This window comes from Parambassis ranga, chromosome 12, assembly GCF_900634625.1.
Source record: "Parambassis ranga chromosome 12, fParRan2.1, whole genome shotgun sequence".
Taxonomy (NCBI): domain Eukaryota; kingdom Metazoa; phylum Chordata; class Actinopteri; family Ambassidae; genus Parambassis; species Parambassis ranga.
In genome coordinates this window covers 6,629,817-6,655,182 of record NC_041032.1, presented here as the reverse complement: position 1 = coordinate 6,655,182, position 25,366 = coordinate 6,629,817, and the positions used below count along the sequence as shown (strand labels likewise).

The window sequence follows — 25,366 nt, the reverse complement described above, 5'->3', positions numbered from 1 at the left end:
CTGACAAGGATTGTGTGTGTGTGTGCGTGTGTGTGTGTGTTTTCCACCCAGAACAGAAAAACAACATACTGCAGCTTTTCAAGGAGACGCAGCTTTATTTTGAAGTTACCTGCCAATAATCGGAGGACAACCGCTGCGCCTGTGCGTCCTGTGCAGTAAGAGAAATGGTAAGAAGCATCCAAACACTGCATCACTTTCAATTACTTCTTTCATTTCAGCAGGGTTTGTTGACAAATGCTTATTTTACGAAGCAGAGAGGCTAATAAATCCCTCACAGAAACATCCAGCAGGGAGCTGTGGGGTGTGTGATTGGTGACAGACGGTTTATTTTCACACACCCCCAAGCACCTGTTTTTTTTTATCCTCACAAATTAACACAGAATGTGCCGTGAAGAGCTCAGCAACAAAGAGAAGTTGAATCATTGTTTCTGCTCTATACTGACAAATGTGGACTTTAAACTGCTTTTCTGTGGAGAAACGCTGACTGTTGGTGTGTGTCTGTGCTGGCAGGTGGTGTTGATTGCGCACGGAATACAACAGTTTGGTTTGAAATGGAGAAGTGCCCGGAGGGGATAAATTGTGTGCAAAGTTGTGCTGCGTTCTGCTGAGGGAGTTATCCGTTCGGCTTCTGGCACCTCTTACCCGCCCCAACGAACAGTCACGAGTCCGCGGAAGAGACATGGGGCCGCTCCAGCGCGTGGGACTCGTCGCGCTTCTCCTGTGCGCAGGTAAGACCCCGGAAAAAAAAAAAAAAAAAAAAAAAAAAAAACACCCGGCTAATGTCAATGAGTTAATGAACTGCAATGATGTAAATGAAAGGTAATGGCCATGAAACACTGTAAATATATCAGCCTTTAAACATTTTAATGGAATGCAAATTATTTCCTTTCAACCAACAGGACATATATAATTTATGAGACATATAATTCGTTGTAAGCTGTTGTGGCAGAATACAGAATGACTTGTAATATTGACATGGATGAACTGTGACAGTCGCACAGAGAGTGTGGGTTCTGGGTGTAGCAACACTGGAATGGGAGGCTGTGTGTGTCTGTGTGTGTGTGTGAGAGAGAGAGAGGGAGAGTATGGCACTGCAGAGCACCAGGAATAACACCAGGCTGCAGACACAACCCAGAAAAAGAAAGATCATTAAGTTTGAGCAAGCTCTGCACTTGGAAACGGAACATGTGGGTGAAAGTGTGTGTATTTGTGCATCCATGTGCGTGAGTGTGTTTGGAATGCCGAAGCATATATATGTATGTATTTTCAGACTGTGCGAGTTTATGTGTATTTGCAACTTGCGTGGGCTTGTGCAGACTTGTGATAAAAAATGTAGGAATATTAAATCCATCCTCAGTGTTTAAATGCCAATCAAAGACGCCCCTTTCTCACTGGGGTATGAGTACTAGAAGACACATGTCATCTAACTTCAAATTTATGTTTGCGTATTAGGGAAATATTTACATAATGCTGCCTGTATTTATAGGTACACCGGATGTTTTAGGTAATAAATTTTATTCATCACATCTATTAGTGATAATATTTCATATCAGCAATGTTGCTTGATGCAATGTCAACCTGGATCCGTTTGGCAACAAGAGCAGCTAGGTAAATTGAAAAGAGTTGTCTGTTTAGTCACATGACCCAAATTGCTCATTTCCATTGTGCACAGCCAGAGACTGCCCTTAAATAAAGGTACAGTTAACTTTAACTAGTGTTCCATTTACATTGGAAGTCACACCAGAGTTAAACATGTTCCAGAACTTTAGTTCAGTTGTTCACAATGACTAGCATTACCACACTATGTGTTTTCACCTCAGCTGCTGTAAACCTCACTGTTGTTGACCTAGGAGCCATCTTGGATTTTAAAGTCAGTATTTTGGTGGTTGGTTTGACTTTCCATGTTGTAATTCTGACTTGAGGTGACGTTCAAGTTCAATTCAGATATTCTGACTTCCCTCTTAAAATGCTCTGCGTTTTACAGGTCTATCATTTTTTTTGTAAGCTCTTAATCACAGTAATATCAAAGACATACTTTAATGTTGGTCACATTAATCTTCAGTATCTTCAGTACAAGAACTTTTAATTATATGCTTTTCATTTTTCTGTAAATTTGTTGTCTCTAGTGCACTCTTTTCTAGTGTTCTTACCACATCTCAGACTTTCTGTGGTTGTTAATAATTGTTTAATGGCAAACGTGATTTTTTTTTAACCCCAGTCCAATTAAAATGTTTTTTTAAAAAACAATGTTTCTTACACAAGTGGGAGTGGTCTGATAAAAAATAAACCTAGACCAAAAAATGGTTCCAATGCTCATCAGTCAGGTCAGCCACTTCAGGTGAAAGTGGACAGCAGGACAAAAAAACAGATTCCATCTTGTCAGTCAAACTCCCTGCTGTTCAGAGTCTCAGAGGATATTATACGTCTCCAGCCACCTGATTGCTTTCACCGAGAGGTTGTTTCTTTGAGACAGACGCACTGACAGGCACATAGTGTAGACGATACCTACACACCCACTCTACACATGCTGTCAGACTGGCCATCATCAGGACATTTGGAATCCTCCTCCTGCAGCCTGGCATGCAGTGTTTACAGACTGTAGGATTGTTATTTCTTTGTCTGACAGAAATAGTACAATACAATTCAATAGAGCAATTTATTAAAATTTATACAGTTTAAAATATATATATATATATATGGAATATATGTGTGTGTGTGTGTATTAGCATTACTAAACCCTTACTGAGTGGTCAGTGAAATGGCAAAAATGCAAATGTGCTATCTTTCCTTATACGTAATTGTCTAATTTGCACAATACACCATTTCCCTCACTAGTTTAAAGAGCACATGAGTGCCCAGTATAAAGGGCACTGTCCTAACCGTGGGAGGATTTTCCACTCGGAGTTTGCCTGTTCCTTTGTGCGTGTGTGGGCCTGGTCAGAGTGGATTGGGGATGGAAAGTCAAAAAGTTACAAAACCAAAGCGCATTTAGCCTTAATTTAATAATAGCTCACTGTCACACAAACTCAACCAAATACACACACCAGAATCAACCAGCAGCCAGAGGCTTTCAGGCAAAACCAGGAGGTGCTGAAGTAAACCCCATTAATTCAAGCCTATTACAGGAATGTTAAAATTGGATGATTCTGAAAACTTCAGGCTGCATTCATTGGAAATGTCAAACCTTGTTTTCTGCAATATGTGCCTATGATAATATGATAATAAATAAGTGAAATATTACAAAGTGAAAATAGTCCAAGCACGGAGATGGCTAGACAAATAAACCTCTTTTTAAGGTTAGACAACCTTTGCATTAATAAAGAAGGGAATGTTTATTGCATGTCTGAGTTGAAAAGTGAACTCTCATGTCCATCCAGTACCCTCACTTTCTACTTTACATAATGGCTACACTGCTTTCTGCATTACAACCGAATGCTGGAAAATCACAAGAATCATCAATGAACTAATTCATTGAGTTTTGGGGTGGGCTGTTTCATGCTTATTTAATTAAGTATATTTTAATATTCAAGGAGGCAGGCAGAGAAACTGGAGCATCATTGTACTCTTGGAGAGGCAGACTTCAGTTGTTATACATAAAATATGGAGGAAGACAGAGATCACAAGGAGTTCAGTGTCTAAATCAAATGCATTAGTATTATGTATTGTTTCTGTCTGCTAGGTGGCTTTTTTGAAAGTCTTGGTTTATGAGCCTAAAGGAGGTAACAGTGGGAAGTTTAGGTGATATGTAAAAGTTCATGACACTGGCTGGCCATGCAAAGTGTAGCTCAGTAAGCGTTGGTGCTGTTTTGTCAGATGTTGTCATTTTTAGTGACAGCTGTTCTTAGAGATAACTTAAATTTTCACTTTTTGTTACTGTGTTACCGTTTTAACACTTAATAGGTAATGGTTTGCAGTAGTTTGTCCTACATAAACACAAGGTCATCGTAAGCTTTCTGGTTCCCATGTGTATTCTAATTTGACCAAATATGTCTGACCAAGCATTGTTCTTTTTGTCATGACAGGAGGCATGAATTTCACACTAGTGCATTTTAGTTGGAATTGTGTTTGTGCCTGCAGCATGTTTTCCCAGTGACATATTGACATAATTTAATGTACTGTTTTAGTCAGATGTACACAAATCATTTTTGTGACAGACATCACGACAACCAACATTACCCTCTGTTTTACTGCCTGACCTCAACAGCTAGTGGAAAATGAGATCGAAGTGACATTCTAAACAGTCATGAAGCATTTCACCGAACAAAGCAACAGTGACATAGGGTGGACACGAACACAGGACTCCCAGGTGATGGTCTGCTGTCCAAGGCACCTCTTACTCACCTACCTTATTTTAATTTGGTGGACTATATTATGTGGTTTATGTGAGAGCTGAAATAATGTTGAATGATCCCAGTGCTTGGATTGAGCCTAGAATGACCCTGCATGCACTCAAATTGGCGACTACCTCTAGGACAACCTCGTGGGATATAACATATTGGTTCTGAGAATTTATTCTGGGTGATGTTTGGGACGGCTCTGTGGTTCTGGGCAGGGATTATGCTTAAATAAACAGTAGAAGCCTCTAAAATTAGCTGATTACCATAAAACACGCACTTGGGTGCTTGCAACTGGAGGGCTTGACCAGAAATGAAAAAAATCCTAAGTTAGTCTCATCCTCAGTCTTTCAGTGGAGCAGTGACTTTCCAGGGGCAAAGTCAACATTTATCACAGTAAAAACAACACAGCATGTTGCCTGTAAAAGCAAAAGTTTGAACACAAATACATATTTTGCAATAGTGTTACCGGCCCAGTGCAAATATGTACTGCCACGGAATGAAATGTTGTACTGTAAAGTGATGGATGAAGCCTGGCCTGCACTGTGTGACACTGTGCTTACAGTAGCTGAGGCTCCAGAGAGCAGCAGCAACCACTGCACTGGGGACCCATATGTCTTACTATATGGATCATAACACAGGGATATAAAATAAAAAGCAATGTAACCTTATGGTGAGTAAAATTTGTAGCGTAAACCCCTAAAAAATGTCTATATCCCCTAAAAAAGTGCTGTGCTTTGGCCAGGGAGGTGCCTGAAGGGGAGCAGAGACTTCCTCCAGAGGCAGCAATTTATTCTGTTAGATGTATCTACCTGGATCATGTGATATTTTGTTATGCAAATGTTGTTGTACGTGATTTTATACATAGTATAGTATTATTCTTATGTTTATGTTATAGTGAATAACCTTGGGACCAATCAGACGCTGATTCAGAATAGCATGAAGGCTATTCTAAATTTCCCCAGTGGGATTCAAGTAAAACCTGAACACAATGCATCCTTAATTTAAAGCCTTACAATAAATCTCTACAATGACTGCACAATTGCATTGATTGTACTTGCTGACAAACAGCATTGACATTGCAGCTCATTGCAAAAACAACTTATTTGAAAGACATATTGGCAAATGTTTCATGGTCATGTGGGTCCTTTCCAGAAATGCCACTCTGTCACTGTGGCTTCAACCAATGAAATTGTTTTCTGTGGTCGTCGCATTCAGGCTTAACATTTGCCCATCCTTCCAGTTTGCACAATATAGCAATGCATGCGAATGATTAATGATTGCTACAAACCCATCCCTAAAAAGTTTTATGTCATCTAATTTTCTCTAAGTCATAGAAAAAGCAGAAAATTTAAGGGTACCTCTACCCAACCACTGAGCAATATTGTAGGGGAATGGCAGCTTTTCATTGAGTAAAACAATTAAAATATATCAAGCAGAGTGTTGCACAACAGCCAAATCCCAATATGTACTTAATAAAAAAACAACAGGATGCAGCAGATGGTGGGAGATGATGGGTTACAGTCATGGGAGCTCAGCAGCTGTCATTCCTTTTTGTAGGTTAGTTAAACTTTAGTTTTTTTTTTTGCCTAGCAGCCAATAACTAACTGTCCTGACTTCACTTCTAAGTGTTTCTCTTTGTCTTTGCTCGTATTTATTAGAATTTGTTATGTCTGAAGATGCTCTTCCATCAAACTGATCCAGGACAATGAAAGCAACAGACCAGAGTCCACTGTGCTTTCATTTAAACTGGGAAGATGGTTGCAAACCATGTCAAAAGGAATGTCAAAACTATGACTCAGCAACCTGCTCTAGGCATTCAAACTCAGGCCTTCTCTAATTTAAAAGAAACAAACATGGGACTTATTTGACAGAACACTTTGGACCAGTCATGGCTACTGAAGACATTGTGAGTGACAGGAGTCGATGTTGGTGCTACAGAACAAGGGTTAGAGAGTGCGGACAATTTATACTACAGGCCTTATGTTGACCCTGGATATTATATTAATATATACGTTTTTAGCAGTTTAAAAAAATTGATGACTTAAAATGTGAAGCAGGTTTGGAAATGTTGAGCTAATCCCTATAATTTAGAAATTTGTGGGCTTTAGACAGCATGACATGAAGGGATATTACTCCACTATTTCTTCCGTCACAGGCAATTGTCATTTCCTCTTCAGAATTCCACAGGATGAAATTCACTGAGGAAAAGGGGAGTTGAAAAATGTCTTTCTGTTCACAGGTTTTGCTTTACTAATAGGATCAAACACAGAAAGGATGAAAAGGAGAATAATCGATATATGACAGCATTAAGATGAAACATTTCCCTGCCTGCCTTCTTCACTCTGAGTGTTTGGAGGATTGGGAATACAGCATGCCTAACCGAGGCTGGCTCATAAGAGCTGTTGCACCCAGACACACATAATCACACACAGACACACGTGCGCAGCATCATTAAAGATTTTGTGACACATTGTAGCAGTGCACTGTAAACACACAAACACACACACAAAGGCACACTCAGACTCATCTCCTTGGGCAAACAACTTCACAGCCATCCAGCTGGGAAAGGATCGCACTCTGCGGGAGGTCTAGAGACAATTAGCATAACTAACAGAACACTCAGCGCGCACGCAGCAAATCAGAAGGAAATGGGAATAAACCTATGCAATCAGAGCAGAGAGAAAATGTTAACAACATTGTTGGCACTTCCTGTATGAAAGATTGACAGAGTAGATCACATATTTATCTCGCTCCACCAGCTTTGGTCCCATAAGACAGTGGAGGTACAGTACGTGCTCTCCTCTCTTACAAGTCTGTCACTTGGGCTCCAATCCCCTGCTGGGATGCCCTCACACTGCATCACTTCACAGAAGAGTAGTGCAATAAGTTTTGCAGTAAGTTGTCAAAGAAAGCCAATAACCTTTTTTCTCCTTTCTTGTGTCTCTGAAGATAGTTGTGTCATTTTGTGCCAGTTTTTGTGGGTGAGTGCTGCAAGTGCAGAGGTAGAGATGATGACAGCTGTGATGGGAGAGCTTTCTGGAATTGCTGTTATCTGTCCAGGTCAGAGCGGAGCAGGAAGCTATTGCTGTTTTTTTTTTTTTTTTTTTTTGTCCTGCAGTAAAGCATGATTGATTACTGTGGCAACAATCCCGATGGGCAGCACTGTCATGAGGTTTTTCTGCAGGTCTTCACAGTCACATCTCTTCTCAGTCTAGGACACACAACAATGCCAGCTTTTGTAACTCAGGCACGAGACAATTTGGTGCTTATGTTCTCCGGGGCTTCAAATACCCTTGACCAGGTCTGTGCCATTTCCAACTTGTCACTCCTAGACAATTAAGATCCTTGAGTATCAGATTTGAAAGCATCCATTTTAACTTGCACATTCTCCCAATACAAGAAACAAACTCCATGAGCCCCTAGGCAAACCGTCACTGTCGCCTTTTTAATCAGGCAACAAATCCTACTTTAGTTCGAATGGGAGCCATTGTTACCATGTCAGCCAAACCCAGTCAATTCATAGTCAATTCATATGCTAAACCCAGTCAAGGGTTAAAATAAAAAGGAAGTCTGTAATCTGTAATGAACACGAAAAAGTCATTTTCTACATAGGAATCTACCTCAGGTTTCCTGAGTGACAGCCCTGTGCTGCAGTTACCCCTACACCATCCCTCATACCGTATGATTTCAGTAATGTTGGGGCCATATATTAAAAACTTAAAATGCAAGCCCTTTTACATTGCATTCAGACATAAGGCCGACATGTTCAGATGCCTTTAGATTATTATAAACAAGGGCATGTTTCAGTCTTGTTATCACCTTGGTCATCTGAGTTCCTCATTATTTGATTTACCACCAAGTTCAGAAGATATTAAGAAACGGCAAAATAACAGCTACCACAACAACAGCAAAAGACTTTTCAGTGCCGCACACCCAAATACACACACAGGTGAATTTTAATTTCAAACTTGATAGACACCACGGAATTGAAACCTGAGGGGGAAACTATTCCACACCTTCAGGAATGTGGTTCCCAAACCAGGACTCAATTCCCTTACCAATTTTCAGCAACACTGCCTCAAGAGAGGTAAACATTACCGAGAGCTCCAGCCAATAAAAAAAATGTATTAGCAATAGGACTTCCATCTTCCAAAAAACCTATATCTGTATAGGTGTTAATACTTTCACACAGTAAGCCAAGTGAGTCTCAGAACACTTCAGCTATAGTGATAAATAGATTGGAATAGTCTCTGCACTTTCCAGACTTTGCAGTTGGGTAGCATTGTGCAGAAATGTGCACTTGTGCGTGTATCCTCTGATAGTAATCAGTTTGTATTCTATATGTTAATACAGTAACTATGCATATGGCACAATTTCTACAAGACACTTCATCTGTGTGTAGGAACAGGCTATAAGGTCAGACAGTTTTTTTTCAGTGTACAGTATGTATGTTTTACTGGGCAGGGTGATACATTGGCCAGGAGAAAGAGACACAGATATCGATCGATCTGTGGGCTTCAGGCCAAACCTGAGCTCAAAATTGTGACCAGCCTTAAAAAACTGTTATTGGTGAATTTCTTGTTAACACTAAATGTGCTGATGGCCAGTTGGTAGGCCCTATTAGGTCCGAAAATTGCAATCTGTGCAGCAGCGGAACAGATGTCATCATAGAATGAGAAAAATGTGTTGTGTGTGTGTGTGTTTGTGCAGGGGAAGTGCATAAAATTAGTTTCAACATACAAAGTGTTTTCTTCTAAACGGTAGCACACCCTGTCAAAAAATATAAATCTCTAATCTGATTTACAATAATCAAAATATGGTTACGCATATATGGTGTTCTTCACTGTTGCCATGACATCTCTCCTCCTTCCCTTACCTTCCTCTCGTCTCCTTAGAGATACACACTCACCTTTTACATCTTTATCATGCTTCTTCTCCTAATGCTCTCATCTCCAGTGGTATTTTTGTTTTTGCTTCTGTCTTCATTCTCTTTTTTTCTTACATGTTCCAGTGTTTACCATTAAAGAGCAAGGCTGAGCATACAACTTATAAAAATGTTGTGGGCAAATTTAAGCAAAAGATTAGACAGCTACTGTGATTGTTGTCTTTTCAGCAGTAAAACAAACCCTGTAATAAATTTGGCCAGTGCCGGTCCATGTTGTTTTAATACACCTGACGGAAAAGACCACTCAGATACTTTTAGTTAATATCCATTAGTCTCATTATATAAGTTGTTTAAATGTTAGTGTCCAATCTCTTTCCAATATTATCCTTAAATTCTGTGCACTGAGCTAAAAATATGTCGGTAGTAGATTATGTTGTTCAAACAAAGCCAGGCTTTCAGTGCCACTCTGCCTCTACGCTTAATGTTAAGCTAAGTGACTATTTTAGCGTGATGCTGTTGGTTTAAAGGATAAATAAAATGCTATGTTTACTAATTTACCTACTCACTGTTACCAGTGTGCCATGTCTTTGTGCATCATATGGATTTACAGTGATTTTGTGCTCATCAGTTCTGCAGAGTCTGCTGGCCTGTATGCAAAGCTTTGTTTTTGTCAGCCACACGATTCTTTTATCCACGTTTCCACTTTGTGTGTTGCATCCAGCAGTTTGTCCCCATGAAGTCATCCCTTTTACTTTCCTGCCATCTGTGGCCTTTACCTGTCTCTCTTTAGAATTCAATTACCACGTGTAACCAGACCAACCAATGTGCATTCTTAACACAATTAATTGAAATAGAATGACCAGTCCAGCTGCCTGCTCAGCCTGGTTGCAGTGGCTTAGTTGACAGCCTACACTTAGGCGACAGAGCCGCAGTACATATTGTTTTTTTTGTTTTTTTTAGAATTTTAGCTTTTTTTAACAAACATATTTTGATCCTTTGACAAGCTGGTTGATCAGATTGACCTAAATATCTAATCACAGACCATTATGTGTGTTTTCAGCTCTTTAATCTATGCTTAACATATGCCTGCACCCTCTCCAAGGCAGCAGTGATTTTATGATGTCTCCTATTTAGTCATCCTGTCCCCGTTTCCGACATGAGTGAAACACTGAGCAAGCCCAGGGCCAGATCTGGGCACAGTGCTTCAGTAATAGAGGATAAATCAGTTCTTAAAAGGTCCACATAGGGGGAGCAGAAATGTATCCAAAGCTGAAGGATTTAAACAGAGATGTGAAATCCCCTTTGTTTCGCTGTGGGCATGAAGCTGAGCCAGAGAGCCTTGTGTGGGCTCCTGGTACCAGTCTCTTGGCCTCTTTGGTGCCAGCATTTTCCAGCAGGTAATTGGGACTCTCTGAGCCTGTGTGTGTATTTGTGAAATCCCCATGAATACAGTATGGGTGCCCTACTCATTTTCTAAAGTAGATGAGGAAGGACACATGGCATTTCTATTTAAGGTAACTGATGAGGTAGACAGCTGGTCTCATATAGTCCACTCATGTCTTAACACTCAGAGCCAGAGGTGTGATTTCCATCACCACTTCCATTTTCTTCAGCTTCTCGTCCTGTTTTGGTCCCCGTGTGGAACACGCTTGCTCGATTCTCAGAATTCTCAAGATTTTTGCTTTAAATTATTCCTCATAAACTTAGGATAGGAAAGAATCATTATGTCTGAATAATCTCAGTGGAGGCCCCAATACTTTATACATAATAAATACAAAATTAATGCAAACCTGACAGTTTGCCAGCTCTTTAATTGTGTGGTTCATGAAAATGTTTGGACCAGGTCTCAAGACCCAAAAAGGATTGAGATCAAATCTATTGATAGTTGGTAAACAAGCCCAACAGTACAGTATGCTACATGTTTGTCTTTGTATTCCCATACTTCATGCATGCATTAGGCTGGATCAGATAGCTTTTCTCTACACACTAACTGCCTGTCCTACACAGTTATCTGCAACCGCAGATGTGTCGCCTTTGTTGAAACCACAGTCTGTTAGTTTGTTTAAACAGTCTGTTCGAAAAGACAGATGTCACAGACTCAGTATAAAGTATGCTGTAGAGGTCGTTAAGAGAAGCAGGAATGTTAAAAACACATCAAGTAGTGCTGTAGGGATTTTGCAAAATTAATTTGATGGATCTTATCAGTTCAGTCTGTTCTCAGGAAATGCTCACAAGCACACAATGTGAATGAATATGAATATGATTCATATGCATGCTGGTTGTTCCTGTAAAGCAGAGCAATGGCCAACAATATCAAACACAGAAGAATATATCCATCCATTTTCTGAACTCACTTTGTCCTGTACTACAGGGTCTACATGCAGGGCTGGAGCCCACCTCTCAGTAGGCAAGATGCAGGGTATACCATAGACACATCGCCAATCAGGCTGCAGAAAAGAATCAAAATCTAAACTTCAGGAATCTGAAATATGTTTACTTAGATCATTTTCTGCCTGCTGAATGATTTTCAAATTACTTTCTTTCCCACTGCAATGGAAATGTTTTAATGTCAGTCTGTTAACACACAGGTCAGTACAGATATTTCTCTGTCTCAGTATCTGGGCAGTGTTAACCCGAATGTAAAAATGGTTTGTTCTCAGAAATTTGGCAGGTCATCCTATCAGATTGCGTTGTCACACCTAGAACATGCCAGTAGCTGTCAGCAATTCTTCACATTATGCTGACAGGGGTACAGCAGTGTGATTCAGCCAAAAATGCATAGTTTGGAGCCTGGTGGGATGGATTCTTATGTGATCCCGACAAATGGCGTCTTTGGCAGGAGATAGAGTGTGGGTCTTGGTCTGTAGTGCTGTATAGCAACTAGAATATTGCTATTGATGTTTAATTGTTGATTTAGTTGTTAGTTTATTTATTTATTAAGGGTTCACTAAATCCACGGTTCGGTTTGTATCACGGTTCTGAGGTCACGGTTTTCAGTTTGGTTCGGTTTACAATGTTGAGGTTTTTTCTACTTTTAACACTCTGGAAATACCAGATGAGCACAAAATATATATCCTAATTATCCAACATTTACCATATTTAAGAATCAGTTCAGTTTTTCCCCTATCATGATATCAGGTCAAGTCAACTTCATTTCTTTTTCATTTCAATTTAGCACCAGATCATAACAGAAGCCATTTAAGATTTTCCTGAACTCTGTGACTACGCTAAGCTATGCAATGCTAACAGTACTGATGTCCGTGGTTTTCTTTTTATTTTTGCCAATGATATATGCTATTTACATCCCGCTCTATATCAGCTGAACCTGCTGCGTGAAGCTACAGAGACTGACCGGCTGTGAGTGTGTTGATGCGGGGGAGGAGCTCACGGCTGCTGCTTGTCGAGGACAGTAGCCTGACTGCAGAATGATACGTGCTTTCACGTCAGTCTTCAAACGTCACCAGAGAGAGTCACTAGTTGCTTTTGATTAAAATAAGTTTGGAAAGCCGCCAAATGTAGCGAGAGAGACGCCAAGTTGGCAACACTTGTCTCTATGCTGTGGTAAAAATGCCTCCCTGTATTACTTGATGCGCATGTCCAAAACTGAACAGAACACGCGTCCCGAACCAAAACACGTGTACCGAACGGTTCAGACTTTTTTTCCTGAACCGTCCCACCCCTATTATTTATACCATTTTGTTATTCTTATATGGATGAGCTAAATTGAAGAAATGACCACGCCCTTTTGCGAATAATAAAGTATTCTTAATCTGAATCTAAATCACAAATCTTGTATAACATACAAAGGCAAACATTTAGAGTCACTTTTGTCAAGTCTGATTCTTCCTCTCACTAACATATTAATGTCGGCCACAGCAATAGTAAAGTTCAGTAGCTCTACAGAAAGAAACTGCCTGCTGGACGTGAAAATGAATTTTCTGTTTACCAGAAAACCGAAACAAAAAGCTAAGTGAAGCCAAAAACTGTGGTTCTGTAGATGACAAATCCAGCTTTTGGTAGATAAATTGTCCAAATATGTTGGTTTTGCAGTAGAATCTGTAAGATTGCACACCAAAGCATCTGAAGACTTAGCCCAAAACACCACAGAGCAACCAGCATAACTGCAGTCCTGCTAAACATTTATTCTACCAACTCTCTATTATTTAAACAATCACCTAAGAGTATGTTTAAAGACACTGAAGGTACATAAATCCTGGAGCACAAAAGAAATGTTTGGAATTTTTTTAAAATCCTAAATACAATGTCAAATGTGTAGCCTAGTTACATTTAACTCTTCTACATATCTACAAAACAAGGTTGCTGTATTTGATTTGTCTGGAGTGCTACAAATTATATGTTATTATCTTGCCATTCTTAGGTTGAATTTCTTCACAAGCCGGGACTTGCCTCCAATCTGTAAAGCTAATTACTACCCGCTCCATCGTAGCACTGAGCAGGGCAGAGGTTCTTTCATATGTAGATATTATTAAATTATGCCATGGTGAACTCATTAGATTGGATTTACATTTAGAAATGTATTTGTGCTAACCACCCCCCCACCCCCCCGGTACCCTCTCAAAGCCCTTAGTGCAATCACAGGAATGTGATGACCTGACATTTCCTAGCCAGTATTCACAATCAGAATCAGAATCAGAAATACTTCATTAATCCCAGGGGGAAATTGCTTCCACCGGTGCAGGACAACATGCATGTGAAGTCATGTCTGCTCATCAAAGCTGGAAATGGCACCATGCTGCTTTTAAATTTATGGCTCACTTTGCTATATTAAACACTCTCATGGTTTTGTAATGGGTCTAGCTGGTTAATTAAGTGGGTCAGAAAGTAGATCAAAAGCGTCTTGCAGATACTGTCAGTATTTTTGGCTCCATCAGCTGTGCGGAGTCGATATGTCAAAGTTGTGGGTGGGACATTTCAACAATCCTGTCTGTCAAGCTTGGATTCTCAAGTTAATTACTTTGGGTTTGTAAATGACAAATAATAATTAAGTATTTTGATCAGCAACTAGATTTAAGCATCAGAGTTTTTCCTTAACCCCCTTTTTTCTCAGTCATCATTGCATCACAGTAGTGTGGTTTGAACGTGCGGTGTTGTTTGTATAAATCTGCAGGATGACTGACTGTTTTAGGTTAGCTTGTGTAAAGAAAGCAGGGGATCTAATCATAAGAATAAAAAAAAAATTAGAGAGGTTGCCATCAATCATAAATCTTTGTTTTTCCTGCTGTCAAACATACATCTGCACCATCCCACCACCCCTAACTGCAATTTGATAGAAAAAGAGAATTTTATCTCTCCAGCTGTCAGATTCAAATGATTAGTGAGGTGATTATGATGTTAGTGTTTTAGTACGCTGACGAAGTTTCAGCATTTTCAGATGAATAAGCTGCTGCACCCTGCGCTGCATATCACATGCAAAGCATGCAGTATAAGGTATGTGCATGAATATTAATATCAGAAATTGTCACTGTATTTCCATTTGCTTGAAGCTCTTCTTTCATAATGATTTTTCATTTTTTTGCTGATGTGATATTACACTAGAGAATAATAGTGTTAGAAATAAAAGGGAGGATTGAGGGCTTATCTTGCTCTGCAGGTGTGGTATTACAGGCTTCTCAATGAGAATCAGAGTTGTGGTGTGAAGTATAAGCTCCTGCACTGCACAGAGCATTCTGTACATAATCCCAGTGCACTTTCCCATAACTGGGAGCTGGGACAAAGTGAAGGGCACATGGTCTGTTGGCAGCGTGACACTGACAAGAGGCCACTGAGAGAGAGAGAGGCGGGAGAGTGGGCATAAGTGCTTGTTGTGCTTTGTGTGGCTGTGATGCTGCTCTGCACTGCCAGAAAGGAGTCTCCACCAATCCAAAGCGAGGGTTCTTTTTTTCTTCACTGAACAAATGATGGGTTAATAATGTTATTACAGGGAAAAGAAGGAGTGTTGTGCAAAGAAATTGGTTCATTGTGGGAGAAACCAATAACCCACTAAATATAGCATTATATATTATTAGCGATGTAATATGTGTGGATAGGTCATCCTACAGAGCATGCAGGAAAGCAAAATGAATGTATTTTCATTATGTATGTATATATGGATCTATTTTTATACACCACAAGGTTTGGCTTGGCTAATCAAAAATCAGTCCCAAACTTGTGCTATGCACTCATCTATTTTCATGCACATTGTGATAAAATGAGACAGTGGATCTGGACCACTGAATATTCAGCGAGTCTTTGTAGACTAATTATAATGTGTGTCTTCATAAACTTGGGGACTGCATGCAGTGACTGAATAAGGCAGAGCAGAAAATAAATTGATTTCTTGCTTTGATGCAGCTGTGTTGTGTGCACAAGTGTCTGATGAGAGGCTGCGTTAAAATAAAGAAACGCTTTATTTCTTTTGTATGATAATTTGGGCCAGCTACAATGCGTCGCATTGTGTCAAATCCCTACCTCAGCACAAGGATTGCTGGGAATCTATTCTGGGCGGTGATGAAATTAATGGAACGCTTTATTGGTGCGGGTCATATTTGTGGTGTTGCAGCATTGTAATGAAGAAGAATGTTGAGGGATGTTGAGGAGGAGGAACATTAAAATGCCCCCCGGCAGGTTTTTTTTTCTCGCTATTGAATGGGAAATGAGTGCATCATGAGGAAAGCTCACTCAAAACAAGTCATGATTAATGGGAGTTTCGGTGCGTTCGCACTCACGTTTGCTGAATGAGCGTGTGCAGCATGTGAACACAAACATCAGGTTTATTGCATACATATACACTCATGTGAATAAACATTCTTTGTCTTATGCAGTTATCAAGCATTCAGCCTCACTTGTTGTGTACTGCATAAAAATTTAAACTTGTATGCTAAACACTTGCTTCAGTTCTTTCTCTTGGTTGCAGGTTAATTTATAAATTGAAATAAATTGGAAGTTTATTTCTGCTCACCTTTTGAGACAATAAGATGGCCTAATGGGTAAAGAAACAAAGGGAACGAATCATGCGTGTCCATGTTTGTCAGTGAGCATAAATTAAAACTTTAAATCGAATTGGAAACTTTAAAACTGCTACAATTACAGATTTCACATCAGTAACTCATTGGAACATTTTTTTCCGAGACTTTAGTGTAATTAATGCAAACAAATGAGACCATTAGATCTCAGTTAGTATTTGAGTCTGGTTTGCATTTTCAAATATGAATGAAACACCACCGAAGAGGCTTGTTGAGTTTTTTTGCAATTAATAGCAAAAAGTGGAACAAATACTTCAAAATAAATCTTATTAGACAACTTCAGTATTTACTGTTGTAGTTTTTGAACACCAGACAGTCCAAATAATGCAAGCTTGTGTGCGCTCATGCAAAGCTTACCAGCATAATTGTAATAGGATCATTCATTAAATGATTAAATGCCTGATGAAAATGGAACCCCCGGGTCAGCTACACAGAGCACAGGCTAGACCTTCAAGTGAGAAAACAAACACACAACTACAGTATATTTCTGCCTATAGCTTACATGGGTTCCCTTTATCAAAGAGCCAGAGACCAGATTAAAAGACAACATCTATACATCTGAGTTAACCCTGTGTAACCACACTGCTTGTGACACCAAGCGTGTTCCAGGAGTTAGAGGACAGCTTATCCACCTGTTTCATACAAACTGTATATGACACAAGCTTGAAGCACTTGTCCACATTCTGCTCTGCATCATTCGTTTTCATCTCCTATCCTTCTGAAGAGCAAATGCACAGATGTCATATGAACAAATGCATAGGCCTTTCCATCTGTTCATTCTTTGCCTTAATCGCTGCCTTTTTTATGTTAAGATACACCAGAATATGACTGGAGTGATGTTAATACTCGCATAGACATGTAAATATTTAAAAACCTGTCTACACAGTGGGATAAAGATAATGTTGTATCAAAGTGGAACTTAGTCTTAGTCTGAAATGGTGAAAAATGATGTGTTAAGGCTCCTAGACGTCTGTGACTCACCCCCCTGCAGTGCCAACAGTAGGTGTTACTGAGATGTACCAAATTTGGCAGCGACTTGTATTATGCATTATGTATTAATATATGACAAAGTCTCTTGGAGTCAGAACCTAAATCTGCAGGAGGTCAGCCATATTGAATTACAGGATTAACTAGAATGACTTTGAAGTCTGACAGACATTATATAATTGATATTAAATGTACGTGCACTCAAATTCAATTGCTTTTTGCAAAGCTTCCAGGGCACAACTGTTATTAAGTGATTTTGTTATTGCTGTTTATTTGGCTCTTCTTAATCATGAGATCAATCACACAATATGTGTGTACATATGAGTTTTTTTTTGTTAAATAACATTTTATTTAAATATTTTTATTCACAGTTTTGGTTTGGTTTACACTTGTAAGCAGTTTTGGTGTTCTTGGCAGAAAAACTCTCAGCAGACAAAGGCCATGGCCCTGGATGAAATTCAAGTAAAGTCCAAATTGATTTTAAATTTGGCCCGCAGTGTTTCCTTTCATCTCCTGGATCTCTGCCCTGTAGTCACCGCCCAGCTACAGTGTATCTCCAAGAGCAAAAGAATATAGCAAATGTGCTACTACACATAGAATACATTTATATACATTAACACTAAAGTAAATTTTAATCAGTGTCAAGGTCTTTGCTGCCTTTTCCTTTAGTAAAAAAAACGAGCAGGGATTTTTACAGTAGAATACTTGAAGTTGGAGTGATGAGCGCAGTGCTGATGCTGAGTCAGGTTAGTGTGGATCGCCTGAGGGCCTCCAGTCAGAATACGAAGGATGTTGCTGTGTTAATGATGGGACTGTCCACTGCTTCTTGTCAGAGCACTTCTTGTACCAGATAGAAACACCATCAAACTGCGACCCAGAACAGCTCTGTGACTTCAACTACTGTGACTGCTGTTTATGTGTTGCTTATAATTTGAAAGCAGAGGAGTACATGGTTATAGTTCATATGGTATAACTTAAGGCTGGAGCACCTGTTCAGTCCAGCTGAAAGTCCTGACTTTAAGTGCCCTGCAGTCTGCTGTATCCAGTTTGGCTGCAGAGTATACACAGTGTTGCTTTTGGTTTTTGTGCCATATTTAGCCTTATGCTGCTGGTCCCTGGTTTCTGGCATTGGTGTATATGAAGGACCTATACTGTTTGTTGTACACTGTGCATGTTTTACACAATAAAAGATGCTAGATTTTTAATGATTAGTATAAACCAGGAGCTCACACCTGGTAGCTATTTTTTTTCCTTCACTACTATTCACATAGAAACGTACATGCAATGCTTATGTGTGCTTATCACTTTGATTACACGTCCTTGTTGTCACCATCTGGGGAATAAATAAATATGCTCATTAAGTATATAAATTAACATCCTAACCTTTAGTGTAAGACAACAAAAACAAGAGCTGACCCAGCACTTTCCTATATATGTGTGTGAGAGTTTGTGTATTAACCCACACACGCACACACACTCAATCAAACCTCCACTTGCTGAGTGATCTCTGCAGTAGTGGCCCCAGCTGATAGTAATTGAAAGGATGCGTAAATACCATCTGTGTGTGCAGGTGAGAAAGCGTCACCTTTACAGGAGTGTGTGTTGCAGGGAAATGACCAGCATACCACTAACAGACAACAGACTAATGCCCAGAAGATGCTCAGTGACCCGTGAAAAGATATGATGGTGTCATAACAGCCATCTGGTCCGCCTCTTCTGGTTCTATTAATAAATCTCCTGACTAAGCAGAGAGGGAGGCGAGTGGGGCATGCAGAATATTTACATGTCAAAATCTCCTTTGTTGCTTTTTCTTTTTTACGCCACCCTCATCTCCCCGTCTTGCTCTCTCTCTCTCACACACACACACCTGTCACTTCAGGAGATATTACAGCAGCTGTGTTTGCATACAAACTTGTTGCCCTTAGCAAAAAAAATACACGGACAGTGGCAGCAAAAACAATTCACTGCAGAAATCAAACAAGAATGATTATAGTGGTTTCACTTTTTGCATAATCTTGCGTGTGGATCAACGTCTGCATACTGTAACCTAAGTTTAAAGTTTTTAACTTTTTATGATTTTTCAACTTTGAGACTGAATTTTTTTTTGTACCCAAAAGGGAGATGAGTTCCTACAATGTGACTGTGTAAACAGTATTCTTTCACCAGCTGTCATGTGTGAGGTGAAGCAGTCAACCAAAGAGGCACTGATGATTACTCTGAGCCCCAAGCTGAGGAAGCGTACCTCTCTGTGGATTCCTCCCATATATTCTAATGTCATACTTTTGTCTTTCATTGCTCTTGTTTTGAAGCTTAACAAGTACAGCTTTCTTTGGATTTTTAAATCTTGAAATTAAAATTAGTTTTTAGCCACATTTTTTTAAAGGAGGCTGTAGATCGATCTGTAAACACATCTGACGCTGATGTTGAGGAGGGTAAAAGGGAAAACGTTAGGAGTCAAGCTGCTGTATATACTATATGCTCCAAAAGCCTCTCATTAGCTTTATTTTCATACTTTTATCTTGAAGAATTTGCTCATGGGCCTGTCACCAGAGATTGATTTCAGCAAGAAAGCAGGACGGGGTGAAAAAAGGATTTTAACAGAAACCAAAACAGAACTGTGTTTTTTGGCACGCCATAATTATATTTCAATCATGCAAATGAGCTTGGTTTTGGTAGTTAGAGGGCTGTTGGAGTGTGTAATTGAAAATGCAAAAGATTGTCTCGCATCAAAATGTCGAGGAATTTGCTGGCTGGCTGCTAATCAGAATAGCCCCCACGTGCCACGCACACTGAATCGTTGCCTCAATCTCTCTAGAATTGAATCGTTTTATCTTAATTAACTGCGCAGGATCCATCCAGGTTTGTGCGAATGCCAATTTTTTTTCACCCTTCTTCTTTTCGCTTTGCATGCAATGAATGGGGGGAAAAAAATTGTCTCTTCTCCCACTTTAATAAATATTTCTGTGGCTGACTGTGATATCGACTAAGGAGCAGTGATCGAAGAATGGGGTGCTGTCAGTTTACTGTAGCTGCACAGACTGTATTTTAAACAGATTGTCTGCTCGCTGCTGTCAGAGGAGCTGCAGTAATTCTGCTTGGTAGCGTGTTGTACCACACCTCCACTCAATTGATCTTTCCTTCCTGCACATGTCAGAGTGTTTATGAGTGTGAGATTTTATGGCTTCCACCAGGAAAAAAAACCTTTTGTGGGTGCTAAAAAGTCTTTGTCCAGTTTAGAAGCTGAAAAAACTAAACTTTCTCTAAATCACATCAGAGGGAAGCCTCATTTGTTTTTGTCCATTTTACTGCTATGCTTTATCTCTCCTTTATCCTCCTTTTGTAGCTTCCATTAATATCATACCCATCAGTGTGTTTTTAAAGCTGTGCGTGAGATTTGTGTTTTCATTAGTACGTTCACATGCCTTTGCAAGCACCGGTCTCCCGCTGTGGACTTTGGCAGCTCTTACAGACAAACTGATAATAAGCAAACTGATGCACATTTAAGGATGTTTGTTCTCGAGGATTGACATAAACAAAGATTTCTTACGTGCACATCTTTACAGATTGGCCAACACTGTAAAGATGCAGATAATCTTCAGTAATGAGCAGTTAAATTAAATCATGTTCTTGGTCTGATCCCACTTCCCAGCATGCAATTTCACAGCTTTAATTGCCTGCATCAATTAAGTAGCCCATGCTAATTGTGCCATTATGGACACATTGAACATGAACAATGAGTAATTTAATTTAAATTCTATTTTTCCTTGCCTATAAGATAAATTAATTGAGGCCATCTTGTTCTAGCAAATTGGTCCTAAAGGCAAGTTTCCCCTCCAGCATCTACACACGCTGCTGGTGCCAAAGAAGCTCATCTCATTGCAATTAGAGAAATTAGAAATTGAAATGTAAGTCAAAACATTTGTGTGTAGAGTATGATGAAGAAAGAAGGAGAGAAATGAGTTGGAAAATGGAGAAGGACACTCCAGCCTTTGCAATCTCAGCATGATTATTACACAGCACAAACCTTCCCATTTGTGCTCAGAGCCAAGGTCACACCAGACGATTTTAACAGTAATTCTACACCTGAGTTGACCATCCCAGCTTCCTGGGCAGATTATCCTGTGGTGTGAACAGGCTCAGGACTGTAACTGTGAGGCACCACATGCTGACAAGATGTTTTCAAACATGTCTGATTCTATCTGGCTCACGTAGCGTAAAGTGGTACAATGCTCACAAAGGCTGAAAGAAAGACAACAGACAATCGGAGTTAAGACAAAGAACGAGTGTTGAAAAGCAGAATGAAATGGATGTTTAACACGCACTCAAGCAGACAAAAATAACATCACCAAGAATCCAAAATCTGTTCTACAAATGCTCATTAGGACCATGGAAATGGAAAAACTGGATAAAAACAATAATCCTGAAAAGAAATGGACAAAAGATGTATTTTGTCTTGAAGCACTTTGTTATCCACTACAGTTAAATGTCACTTTAATGCCTTTAATCAGCTGTTTGTAGTAGCAGCAGGGTAAGTAGGCTACATTTCTGGCATAGGTGAATACACACCCCTGTTTGTGTTTTCTCTGGTCCATCTTTTCAGCAATCATCAACACAATGGCTACAAATCTACCAGCATATCTTCACATATTCAGATATAATATAAGGACAAAACAGGACTTATTCCTTTTTTGGCACAAGTGCTGGTAAAAGCAGAAAATGAACGATGCTGCTTGCTTGTCTTTGATGGCTTTCCCACAAGCTAGCCCACAAGCTGGCTAAATGAAAGACAAATGTGTCTAATTAGCAAGGCAGCAGGTGCGGTAAAATGGTTGGTTTTAGCAGCGGGGAGCATCTCCGCTGGCTGGCGGTAAATATTGACTGTTGTAGATTGGCTGTAGTGAGCAGAGCACAGTGGGAAAGGCAGCTGACCATGACGGTAGCAGTGACAGCGGCTGTATACTTGCTCGCAGTGTGCCATACAAAGGCAGCGTTGCCTGTGTTTGGGAACAGATCTTCTCTACCTCTGTGTTTGTGTATGCTGGAGTGCCTGTTTGCCCTGTCTTCCGCTCTTTGTGGATGTGTGTATACAGACTGGGTTTATGATACCGCCTGTGGTGTTTCGTTTTAAGTGGGTTTGTGTGCGACTGTGACATTATTCCATGCATAGTGAACATGTGTTTCCCCTACACCTACAGTCCATGAATGTACATTCATAAAGCTGTGTGCATGTGTTTTTTTTCTGCCTTTGCAAGCAAATGACAAGAGTGTCAGGCTGCACTGTAGAGAGGTGTCACTGCAAAGCCTCTGTGATGTGTCGCTGACAAGGACCTCAGGGATTCGAGTGCCTATGTCTCCAGGGTTTAGCTACAGGCTGAGGTAGATAAAGAAGGGAGAGGTAGAAGAAAAGATGGAGGTGAAGATAGATTAATACAATTCATAGAAAGGATGAAAAAAGAGAGGCGAGAGAGACACAACTTCATATTTACTGTGCGTAAAGTCCAAAAATGAACTTTATTTCAAAATGAATAAAAACCAAAGAGCTTCAAGAAATGAACTGGATTTAATTAAGTGTCAGCTATAAAACCAGTAGAGTGTAAAGATTTATACAATTGTTTAAAGCTCTGCTGCTCACCACTGTGCCCAGCTTTAAATGCCACGCTGAAGGTCTATATGCTTGCAAAATACTCACACTCACACTCACACTCAGGAAGGACTTAACATTTGAATATTCGCCACTTGAATTCAGTAAGAAACCTGAAAAGCTGTCATTCTCTTGTACTATATCCGCCATATTAATTAACACTAAAGCCGGTGGCTTAGTCTTATATTTTCATCAATCCTTCTTTGCTCTTGAAGTGAAGGTCCTTGTCAATCCCTTTTATATGTTGGCAAACACTGTCGTTCTTAACTGTCTTGTAGGAAATAACTGCCATGACATTTAGACATCATAATTACAGTAAAGACTAAAACTATTATGGAAAAAACATTCAGGAAAGAAGAATAGAAATAATCAAACTGATTTGCAGTGTATTTGTGTTTTATACCTAATATTTTCATGTTATCGACTGTTAATTGGGCAGAACTATAATTTGCCTGCGCTGCAAGGTGCACCGATGAAGTCGGCTGCTCTGTGTAATACGTGATCAAGCGGCAGTTTACAAACCGGCTCACCTGTCTGAAATAAATAAATGAATGGAATCTGTGGTGTCATTTGCCATTAGATTCTGATTGATCCTGTCTCAGAGGATGTCGAGGATGACTAATGAAGTAACAGCTGTTGTGCTACATGAGCACATGCACACAACTCTGTATCATTGGGGACCGGCATATAGATCCTGCTGCTGTCTGAAAGCTGAATTGATGTAATAAACTTAGAAGCCTTTACAGACAGATCAATTCAACTAAACTCTTTTTGTATAAATAGATGAGTTGCAACATAATGACTCATTAATTGTGGTAATGTATTTACGCTTAAACTGCAGCAATGGGAGAAAAAGACACTACTAACTACTACAGAGCTTTACACTGTGGTTAAAGACCATATCAAAGGGCTACAGGACCCCTTAATTCAATGTGCCCTGAATTATCTGCAGGCTCGTAACCGGCTCAGTAAAAACCATATGGTTTGAGGAGGCACTGACAAACATTCTGCTCTTATGTTTTCTACAATAGTTACAGACATATGCAGTAGATAAAAGGACAGATCTCTCTAACAGGAGACAGTAAATGATGCATGAAAGGAAAAGAGAGAATCTGAGGCTGAATTTGAAAAGAGACAGTGAATAATACAAGAAGGCGCACAGGTTTGGGCAATTTTTGGGAGATATTTTTTGTATCAGAAAAATGTGTGTGAGTGGGTTCTATTCTAATTTTGCGTCACATCAAGAGGGACACCACAGAGACTTATAGTGGTGTGTGTGTGTGTGTGGAGTTTTAAGACCACCACCACCCCCCCTTGAGCTGCCCAGTATTCTTTTTCATATCCATGCCACTGAGCAGTGTGCGCTGTCAGCTCTGCAGCAGTGTGTAGGAGCAGGCTCTTCTCTACATGCCCCATTGATCTCTACAGGGGGCCTGTGCACAGATCTGGAACACACATACACACGCATATCCCCACACACAAATCCTGTAAAGCAGGTCCATGTTCTGTGGAATTCATCTGTGCCTGCATTTACACAGGCCCTGGTGTGCATTTTGCACTCACCCTAACCTGTATACATTTACCCACAACACATACAGGGGCCCACATGCTCACATTGTATATTCCTGAGCGCAGCAGACCCTTCCCACTAAAAACAGTGTGACCTTTGAAACCATCTCATCTCGGACTGAATGAAGAGCGTGAAACATCCTGTGTGGCTCAGAAATGAGTTCACAGAGTTGCTGTGTTGTGAATGAGAGCCCTGGAGAGATTGCCCAGCCATGAGTAGTGTCCTTGTGGAGATTTCGGGCCAGAGTTCTGTTGCCATTGACAGACTGTAATATGCTGTGACAGATGGGTGGATCAGCCCGTATGCATACTTTGGAGCCACTGCCAGTTTTGTTAATCATTTGATGTAAAAAAAAAAAATAATAAATTCTTGCATTGTTTTTTTTTTATTTAATGGTGGAATCTCTCCATCCAAATATAATGGATAAGAATCTATACTATTCGTCATGCCAAAGGGTCCATCCCTTGGAAAATGGAACTAAACATTTTCATCTTCTGCAGTGGTGTTTGCTATAGGTGGGGATGATTCCATATAAATGCAGGATACATGATGAGATTGATACTTTTGTGGCCTGAGGCAGAAAGGCATGAGTTATGTGCCTTCATACAGTATGATGAGGAAATGGTCTGCTGTATTCAAATAGCACAGGGAACTTTGAATATGAACCTTGTCCTTTCTGGTCACACATGTAGTTATACACAGCAACCTTAAGATAAATGTGTCGGCTCATTGGACCATTGGCCCTGATGAGAGGTTGATGTCAGGCAGATCTTGAGAACTTTCTTCATCAATTTGTAGATGAGACATGGGTCCGCCACCTTCAACTGAACAAACATTAAGGCAGTGGAAACATCCGGAGTGTAAAGGGTGCAGTCTGTGGTAAGGTGATGCTGATGATTTTTTTAAAGGATGCTCTGCTGGAGA

At 40.0% G+C, this 25,366-nt stretch overlaps 1 protein-coding gene across 1 annotated transcript in view; it reads left to right on the top strand.

Annotated features, from left to right (window-relative positions):
* Positions 1 to 679: 679 nt before the first annotated feature.
* LOC114444096 (transmembrane protein 132C-like) overlaps positions 680 to 25,366 on the top strand; it is a 104,768-nt gene continuing 80,081 nt past the window's right edge. The window contains exon 1 of the mRNA XM_028418499.1: positions 680 to 728. Within this exon, the coding sequence (XP_028274300.1) occupies positions 680 to 728 (49 nt within the window). The remainder of the gene's footprint in view (positions 729 to 25,366) is intronic.